At 36.9% G+C, this 10,448-nt stretch overlaps 1 protein-coding gene across 18 annotated transcripts; it reads right to left on the reverse strand.

Moving 5' to 3' along the window:
* Nucleotides 1-725: 725 nt before the first annotated feature.
* On the reverse strand, nt 726-10,382 carry LOC120492761 (uncharacterized). 18 transcript variants are annotated; one of them, XR_016169213.1, is made up of 4 exons: nt 10,053-10,382; nt 2,429-5,108; nt 2,271-2,293; nt 726-2,157 (listed from the first exon to the last, which is right to left on the reverse strand). XR_016169213.1 is itself a non-coding variant. In XM_039691010.2 (2 exons), the coding sequence occupies exon 2, from the start codon at nt 5,079-5,081 to the stop codon at nt 4,071-4,073; it is 1,011 nt and encodes a 336-aa protein (XP_039546944.2). In that variant the 5' UTR covers nt 5,082-5,108; nt 10,053-10,382; the 3' UTR covers nt 726-4,070. The 18 variants fall into 18 exon arrangements, 1 of the variants encoding a protein (XP_039546944.2); XR_016169212.1 differs by having other exon boundaries at nt 726-2,411; nt 2,867-5,108; XR_016169197.1 differs by having other exon boundaries at nt 726-2,590; nt 2,670-5,108.
* Between the last annotated feature and the right edge of the window lie 66 nt (nt 10,383-10,448).

Here is a 10,448-nt window from a genome sequence, read left to right on the forward strand (position 1 = left end):
GAGTTTCAAGAAGATCAGAGAAACTTATTTTCTTGCACCGAAAAAGTCGACAGGGGGACCCCTGTCGTTTTTTGGGGGGGTTGAAATTTTGAGTTTCTCTTATTGCATGAAGGCAATAGTGGGTTATTGGACAAATAGTGGGTTCGTGGGACGGGGGCGTGTCCGGGGACTCGTCCGATGCACACAGGAAATGACTTTAACATGAATGCATTGATTGATTCCTAGGTTTGTTTTGTCATGAATAAATGCAATATATGTGCAATATATAAAGGAAAAACACGATTAAAGTTGTAATGTTATGTTCAAGTTTTTGTTCTAAAAAAAGAAAGATGCACACAGAAAATGACTTTAGATTGATTGATTCAAAGATAGCCTATTTAGTTTGTTACAAACAATGTGCAATCTGTAAAACAAAAACCTCAAAATTATAGTTGAAATGGTACTGCTGGAATTTTTTTGACCTTGAGAAAAAGCTTAAAGTATAGACCAACAAATTTTATGTTTATTAATTTATTTCATGTTGGTACATTTTTGGCAAGTACACCTGTTTTGACCTGATGTCCATTGGAATGGACAAAAAAAAAACTCACAATGAAAGCAATTATGTATATATATATATATATATATATATATATATATATTCATTTGTTTTCATTTATAGAAGCCGCATGAGCTGGGGAAATGTACTTTTATATTTTTCAGAAACTTGAAACATAATTCAGGTCTGAGGGGGTTAAAGAAATTAATAGTTTTATTTCAGGTGTCAATCACAGATGTTGTCTTTGCTTTATAACAACATATACGTAATAATGTAATAGAAATTTAACAATAAATCGAATGCACATTTTTAACAATAGCTTACATTTAAACTAAGAAAATAAATAAACATCTACACTATTAACACTATTAACACAAGTAATCCAATCAACAGCATTGTTATAATAGACTTCAGCAAAATGAAACTCTGCATAAATATACCAAGCATTTATGTATTGTGAGTTTCTCTGTGGATATGAAACCAGACTGTACATTATATTACATAATTCAACTACCCACTGTCAATATTACTTTACTTCAGCTCTTTGAAATTACGCAATAAAAATCATTTAGTTGTTCTGTTATATTTTCTTTTATGATCCTCCTTGACTCCTTTATGAAATCTAAGATGTGCAATATGACTAGACACAGAGCGAATGTTTTTACACATTTCTCTCCTTATTTTGCGCAGAAATCAGCAGAATTCGGAGGACTGGTTTTAAACATTTAATTGAGATTAGTTTCTTGCCAAGATTACAACAATCTTACAAGTAAAATATTATTCTTATTATTTTAAATAAATGCTACAAATGACAGCCCTTTGAATTCTGTGGAAATCTAGAGACAATACAGAAAGTGTCGCAGAAAGGTCTCAATTATTTTATCTGTCTGTATTTTTAGATATAGTATGTATAGAAGTAAGTTTTTGTATTAATCAGGTTTGTGCAAAATTCAGAACTGAAGAATTGTTTCCAGTTTAGATTGAGTTCTTAGATTGATATTATTTGAATAAAAATGGGTAACAACAAAAATCTAATGCAGTGTCATTCAACATAGAAAAGAAGTGTCCTTGCACCCTCAGGTTATACATGTCAAATAAATACAAATATTACGGTAGCATTTAAATCGGTTAGCCACTTCAATTCAAATTCAAGGCATTAAATATGAGGGAATTGAATAGGAATGAAAAGACAACCTCAGTTGAATTATGCATGTCATGGCAGATTCATATCTTTGCAGATAATGAAATAATATCTGTACCTGTACTTATACTGTACCTGTTCATATACTGTACCTGCACTGTAGATGTACCTATACTGTACCTGCACTGTAGATGTACCTGTACCTATACTGTAGATGTACCTATACTGTACTGTACCTGCACTGTAGATGCACCTATACTGTACCTGTACCTGTACTGTAGATGTGCCTATACTGTAGATGTACCTATACTGTACCTATACTGTAGATGTTCCTATACTGTACCTATACTGTACCTATACTGTAGATGCACCTATACTGTACCTGTACCTGTACTGTAGATGTGCCTATACTGTAGATGTACCTATACTGTAGATGTTCCTATACTGTACCTGTATCTATACTGTAGATGTGCCTATACTGTAGATGTACCTATACTGTACCTATACTGTAGATGTTCCTATACTGTAGATGTACCTATACTGTACCTATACTGTAGATGTTCCTATACTGTAGATGCACCTATACTGTACCTGTACCTATACTGTAGATGTGCCTATACTGTAGATGTTCCTATACTGTACCTGTACTGTAGATCTACCTATACGGTACCTATACGGTAGATGTTCCTATACTGTACCTGTATCTATACTGTAGATTTACCTATACTGTACCTATACTGTAGATGTACCTATACTGTACTGTACCTGCACTGTAGATGCACCTATAATGTACCTGTACCTATACTGTAGATGTTCCTATACTGTAGATGTACCTATACTGTACTGTACCTGCACTGTAGATGCACCTATAATGTACCTGTACCTATACTGTAGATGTTCCTATACTGTACCTGTATCTATACTGTAGATGTTCCTATACTGTAGATGTGCCTATACTGTACCTATACGTTAGATGTTCCTATACTGTACCTATACTGTAGATGTTCCTATACTGTAGATGTTCCTATACTGTAGATGTACCTATACTGTACTGTACCTGCACTGTAGATGTTCCTATACTGTACCTGTATCTATACTGTAGATGTTCCTATACTGTAGATGTGCCTATACTGTACCTATACGTTAGATGTTCCTATACTGTACCTGTACCTATACTGTAGATGTACCTATACTGTAGATGTACCTATACTGTACGGTTCCTGTACCTGTACTGTACCTATACTGAGCTTGTAACTATAGTGCTTTGCCACTTTTTGATAAGTATGATGGATAAAAAACAATAAACTAAATTAAGTGCAAACACTTATACACTTATTTAACACTTATACACCTACATGATCCACAGGTCTGTATGAGTGCAGAGAGAGGTTCATAGATAGGAGAAAATGAAGGCATCATTTATATCATAAATCATAAATACAGTAGGGCATTATGATAAAGAGGTCCTCATATGCTTTTTCACATGTTGATCTTTATTTAGTGTGTGATGTTGCTGTTTGCGCATTAAAAAAAAATCCAGTTATTCTCAAGGCCAATGTTTCTGAACTCCGGAAACGCCTCCATTGTAGTCTTGAGGGCCTGTTTGAGTTAGTTAGTAGTGTGTTAGGCCCCGTCCACATTACTGCGTTTTCGTTTAAAAACTGAGAATTAAAACGATTACGATCTCCGTCCACACCAGCGTTTTTATCTGCGTATTAGAAATGGTCTCAGTCCACATTAAAACTACTGAAAACGCAGATCACATGACAATTCACCAACACTGGGCATGCACGTGCCGGTGTAAACAGTGATTGACGAATCAGGGAAGGATACGTCATGACTGATAACACCCAATCATAGAGCCGAGCGTCAGCCTCTGCGTCAGCGTTTCTGAAGTCCTCCGTTTTGTCCTGTCTACACTAAAACGCCCTCCGGAGATTCAAAACGCAAAACAGAGCTGCAGCGTTTCTAAACTTTTCCGTTTTAGGTCTTCGTTTTTCCCGTTTTAGTCGTGACGGGAGGTGCAAACGTAGCAAAAGGTCTCCGTTTTTAATCGAAAACGCAGTAGTGTGGACGGGGCCTTAATCTGGTGGTTATTGTAAGGGGCGGGACATTTTCCCAAACACACTCGAAGCTCTTGACAAATCACAACACACTGCTCCAGCCGACCAATCAGAGCACAGTGTGCTTTTCAGAAGGACGGGCTTCATAGAGACAGGAAGTAAACAGAGCGATACTGACAGACTGGGAAGAGAGGAGCCACAACAATGGAGAATATGAGGAGAATAATCAACATTCAAGCAGGAAAACCTGTTCTAGTAGAGCCTGAAACACTAAATCAAGACTTAAAGTGTGTATAGGTCCTCTTTAATGGTGCAGTGATGTCCACGATTACGAGTTGTCCATTGTACTCTTGATTTTGGCTCTTGTTTTGGAGCGCGTGTTGACCTCTGATGTGGATGCTGTCGGGGATGCAGCAGAATGAAGTTCGAACGGGGGATCTTCCTCTTTTACGGTCTCGTCCTCGCATTCGTTGTCCATCTCCATCTGATGTTTTGTGCAGTGTTTCTCAAAGGTGGACATCTTCACGAATATTTTGTTGCACACCTTGCAGTGGAAGAGCTGCTCTCCGCCGTGTAAGTGCAGGTTGAGCTGCAGATAAGAGGACTGAGCGAAGGTCCCGGAGCAAACGCCACAACAGAGCATCCCGCTGCCCTGGTGGCTCTTCTCGTGCTGCTTCAGCATGGACACGGAGCGGAAGCCCTTCTGACACGTGGCACACCTGAACCGTCCCTCGCCCAGCTCCAGGGCCTGATGGTTGAGCAGGTGTGCGGACGTGCGGAAGGCCTTCCCACACTTGTCACACTTGAAAGGGCGCTCGCCCGTGTGCAAGCGCAGGTGGATAACAAGCCCGGCCTTTTGCGTGAAAGCCCTGTCGCACTGTGTGCATTTGAAGGGCTTCTCGCCGGTGTGGAGCCTGCGATGGGTCTTCAGGTGTGAGGCACGGCCAAAGCTCTTGTTGCAGTCGGGGCACTTGAAGGGTTTCTCGCCGGTGTGGATGGTCTTGTGGCGCAGAAGTTGGGACGACTGCATGAACATTTTGGAGCACACGCTGCATTTGTACTTCCTCTCTCCGGAGTGCGATCGCATGTGCAGGGAGAGGTGGGACGAAGAGATGAAGGTCTTGGAGCAAAGCCGGCAGGTGTGAGGCTTCTCCCCGGCGTGGCTGCGTTTATGCAGGACCAGGCGAGAAGAAAGAGAGAAAGATTTGTCACAGTAGGGGCATTTGTAGGGCTTGTCTTCGGTGTGCATTCGCTTGTGTTTGGTGAGCATGGAGATCTGGGTAAAAGATTTGTCACACAGGCCACAAGGGTGAGATCGAGGCTTGGACGAGTGGGACATGCTGAATGATTCAAAAGTCCATTACACCTAATGAAAAAAACATTGCATGAGTTACCAATACAGTGAGTTCAAAATGTCTTACAGGTGTAATTGAGAGTCAGCATCAATTGGCGGTCTAAATGTCCACTAATTTATTCTAAAAAAGCATGAGAACTAGAGCAAATGGAATAATCAACTCTTTACTAATGTATAAGTGTACAAGAACACTCGGTACTAGCAAGTCGGTACTAACGTTTTAAAAATGTGACGATACCAGAATTTCCCTCCAGCATTTTGAACGGATTCTTAAACACCTCTGATTGGCCATTGTGTTGACACACTCATTGGGTCTCATTCATGAAACACGAGCAGAATGAATTTGTGTGTAAATCGTGTGTAAAGTGGTTCTGGCATAGTTTTCGGATTCATTAAAATGTTCGTATTTTCCAAATGTTCGTTTATACGCAAGAAATCTACACCTGCTCCCAGCCACGCGTAAATGGTGCGCTTAAAGTCCCCATGAAATCAAAATTGACCATACTTAAATTGATCGTTTTGTGGTGAACAATTCATACATGCAAGTCAAGCACACAAAAAAAAATGTTTGGCTTCGTAATCTTTAATCAAATTTTGAAAATGCCCCTCCCCTCTGCATTGGAGGACCTTGCCCGATGACGTAGGCTTTACGGTTTGGGTGTCTCCTTAACATCCATAACCACGCCCCTCCAACTGACAGCTGCTGTGTGTTTGCGAGCGCCGAGCGAGCATTGATTGACGGCGTGTGTAAACTTGCGTCAAAAAAATGCATCACCCATGAAACACCCATTTTTCTAGATCCAATCAGGTGCTAGTTGAAAAAAAAGCCACGCCCACTATTTTGCCTCATTTAGTATTCCGTTTAGTATTCTTCCGTTTTTCTTCGTATTTCTACGGAAATACGTCACAACACTGGAGAAAAGTCATTTGCAACTTCCGGTTCACGGGGACTTTAACATCCGAACGTTTTGCTCATTAATAAGGCTGCAGCTGCATTTTAATTCACCTTAATTGGGCACATATTTACGGAGGCGTATTGCATTCACTTGAAGAAAAAAAAAACTACTCTGTTTTTCCGAATTAACGAGTTAATTTTTCATGAGAAAAAAAAATTTGCTCTGTTTTTCTGAATTAATGAGTTAATTTTTCATGAGAAAATTTTTTTTCTCTGTTTTTCTGAATTAATGAGTTAATTTTTCATGAGAAAAATTTTTTTGCTCTGTTTTTCTGAATTAACGAGTTAATTTTTCATGAGAAATTTTTTTTTGCTCTGTTTTTCTGAATTAATGAGTTAATTTTTCATGAGAAAAAACGTTTTTCTCTGTTTTTCTGAATTAAGGAGTTAATTATTCATGGAATTTTTTTTTTTGCTCTGTTTAACTCGTTAATTCAGAAAAAACAGAGCAAAAACTTTTTTTCTCACGAAAAATTAACTCATTAATTCAGAAAAACAGAGAAAAAAATATTTTCTCATGAAAAATTAACTCATTAATTCAGAAAAACAGAGAAAAACTTTTTTTCTCATGAAAAATTAACTCATTAATTCAGAAAAACAGCAAAAAAAAAATTCTCATGAAAAATTAACTCGTAAATTCAGAAAAACAGAGCAAAAAAAATTTCTCATGAAAAATTAACTCATTAATTCAGAAAAACAGAGCAAAAAAAATTTTCTCATGAAAAATTAACTCATTAATTCAGAAAAACAGAGCAAATTTTTTTTTCTCATGAAAAATTAACTCATTAATTCAGAAAAACAGAGCTAATTTTTTTTCTCATGAAAAATTAACTCATTAATTCAGAAAAACAGAGCAAATTTTTTTTTTCTCATGAAAAATTAACTCATTAATTCAGAAAAACAGAGCAAATTTTTTTTTCTCATGAAAAATTAACTCGTTAATTCGGAAAAACAGAGTAGATTTTTTTTTCTTCAAGTGAATGCAATACGCCTCCGTACATATTTAAACAGAATTAAAAAAAAAAAAATTATATAGTAATTACAGTTACGGTTTTTCTTTTTACTTATTATGAGAGCCAGTAATAGTCTCCAGTTTGATTTTTCCGAAGTGAACTAATTTGTTTTTTTGCTGTCAAGCTTAATGTCGAACCATTTTCCTCTCACTTCTGGGACTGTTCGATTAACAGAAGAAACTCCATTAACTGCATCTGTAATATGCGGCCAAGCTTCCTTTTTTTTAGGACCTGATAGGCCACTATGTATGCTTGAAAATAAAATGTGGCATTTTGAATGAACTTCTGATGATAAAACTTCAATTTCTGCATCCGAGAAATCTTTCTTTTTCATTCACATTCATGTTATCATATGCATATAGATGTCAGTTCGATAAAATAGGCGGGATTTATGGTAATTGAGAATGAACGTGCCCGCGCATCCCATTTACGACTGGTTGGAATTCATTAACACACACATTTCACTATCACATCTGACGTTTACGAAGTATTTGTGAATCAGGAGAAGAGTTTTCGGGAAGGTCTCTTTACGCGCAAATCACTCTTATATTTACTCGTATATTTACGAATGTTTCATGAATGAGACCCAATGTATGTCTGTCATTGACTACAATGATCAACGGTTCAAAAACATGTTATCTTTACACAGGGAGTGGCGTCTATCATACATTGGGGATCAGCTGATTGACGCTCCTGTGTGCATCTGTGTAAGCGCTCGGGAGCGTCAAAGATGATATTGTTAATAATTGTAGCCAATCAGAGATATGTCGAGCATGTGAATACAATGGCCAATCAGAGGTGTTTAAGAATCCATTCAGCGGTGCTCAAAATGCAGGCATAGTCACATTTTTTAAATATCAGTACCAAGAAGTCAGTACTTTTTGACAACACTATAAGAATGATTTAACCCTAAAACCGTATTCTGGACAAATGTCCGCAAATAAAAAAAAAAATCTGAGTGGTACAAGACTTGGCTTCTTTTCCTAAGTTTGCCTCAGAACACACACACTTTTTTTTGACTCAATTCTACAATGTTAAGTGGGTGAAAAAAAAAACTCCTTAATCTTGTATTTGGGTCAAAAATGGGCACCCAAAGAAATGAATGGGAAAAACTGTCATTTAGAGCATTCTAAAATAAGCCAAAATAAGACACCAGGTGACAGCAAAGTCACTTCATCTTTAGGTTTTAGCTCTAAGAACTTATTGGAATGAGATTTTAATGTAGTTAAAAATGTACATAGTTAATATGGTACTTTTTGAAGTAAATTCAAAACACCCCCAAAATAAAAATAAAAAACACCATAAATGGGTAGACAAAACTTTATCGAAGACAGTGATTTATAATCAGACATTTATAAAAAATAAAAATTAGGATCACACCTGAGTCCTCTGTGCCCACATTTGTCCACAATTACAGGATTAAAGGCCATAAAGTGAACATGGTTTGAGGGCTACAGACATGCAAATGATGCAACATCATTTGTTTCTGTCAAAAAAGAAAACAAATATTCTCTTCCTGCAGAACTAATAACAGTGTAGCGCTGCTTGCTAAACGATGAAATGTAATGTTGTCTTTATGTTCGCATAACCAAAAAAACATTTTAAAAACTGGATGTTTTGAACGTTCAGAGAAAAAGAAGAAGTTTTCATAACTTAATGGGAATGTTAACAAAACGTTCCTAGGACATACATTTGTTAGCTGGTGGATATAAATCTTTTCAGCCAATCAGCTTGTGGTAAATGTAAGGTTTGGTACAATGTATTATGATTGCAAATATGTAATCATGTAGGGCCTAGAAGATGTTTAACCAGTGGCTGAATTTTATGCAGGGCTCTTAAAAGTGTTTTTTTTTTTTTTTTATTAGACATTATACAAACATACAAACAATAACATGACATCCAAAAAGACAACAATCCAAGATTTTCCAAAAATAGTTTAACATAAATGAACAAGAGACTAAATAAAAAAAATAATAAATAATAATAAATATAAGGGCTAAATTTAACTATTTATAAATATAATAGCTACGAGAAATTACAATCCAAGACAGTATTGAGGAAAGAAGAGAAACATATAATTCTTCACTGTTCAATTATTTTCAATTCTTTAGCAAATACAACTGTGTCCGAGCATTTCTTATTATCTATACATTTAAGAGATTCAATATACAACATAAAATCAGCCAAAAAAAACTTTAAACAAGGCTTATAATTATTAAATTTACTTTTATGAATGTGAAATTTGCCAAATAGAATCATAAGATTAATCATAAAATTGGTTGTTGACGACTTTCAAGATGAGTATTGACTGTGATTTTGACTTTGCTGGGTAAGCAGTCGACCTGAACACTTGTGCTCGATCTTGAGTGTGACATAGGCCTACTTCTCCTTATCTGCTTCCTTTGACGTCACAGCTGATTGTTGCCAATGGCAGCAGTTATATTTATGTTATTATATTGGATAGACTTTCTGATTTAAATCTTTAGCAAAAACACTGAATAAATCAAAATTAATAAATAACTTAATAAAGGAGGGGAGAATTAATTTACTCTCGCCTAGATGAAGATCTCCATAAAATGTTTGGAAATATGTTTGACACTTGGAAAGATATGCATCTATGTGTGTATTTTATAGAACTACCATATAAGTTTAATGCCCTTTAAAACAAGTGATAGTTTTATTATATGGTTGAGGACAGCAGGTTTGAGCATACACAAATTCCTTCCTGGGACAGCCTCGAGCACCGCGACTGTCTGCACACATCAAAACACATGATGCAGCAAACAACTGAAGATGAGTGTGTTCGCTAATAACTGGGCGTGGAATCAAGTCCGTCTCCCCAACAAAGATGCTTTCCCCACAAAACACAACCAAACATGACTTAGCCTACGCCAGGGGAAACATTTCTCAGCGGCTGAAATATTTCCTCATTCCCTGTTCGTGATTAGCTGCTACGCAACATCCAAGAATGCAAAAACGCAGACTCACCCTTTACACGACAGTTTCCACACAGAACATCCTCACACACACCGAACTGAAGCTTTAACGTTACAGAGGATCCCGTCACATTATTCAGTGCACATGAGTGAGATTCTGCTTATGGTTAGATAAGCGAATTCACCACAGATGAACGGACATGGATGTAGAATAATGGCGCCATGAAATACACGTCAGCATTTGCAGGCTTTGGCGAAAATCACACGAGCTGACGGCGATATTATCACTGGAGGATGAAATACACTGTAAACAAAGGGAATCAGTTTCTCTCTTTCGTGGTGGAAGCCATACAAAAAGCAGCCTGCTCACTGCCATGCTATCAAAATAAAAGTCGCCCAATTATTTACAATTATATTTAAGATAGTTATAAATCCCCTAGAATTAATA

This window comes from Pimephales promelas, chromosome 7 (assembly GCF_988280905.1).
Source record: "Pimephales promelas chromosome 7, fPimPro1.hap1.1, whole genome shotgun sequence".
NCBI lineage: Eukaryota > Metazoa > Chordata > Actinopteri > Cypriniformes > Leuciscidae > Pimephales > Pimephales promelas.

Bases quoted from the DNA above. Each gene is read 5' to 3' on its own strand.
- LOC120492761 (XM_039691010.2), bottom strand. From the start codon at position 5,081: ATGTCCCACTCGTCCAAGCCTCGATCTCACCCTTGTGGCCTGTGTGAC.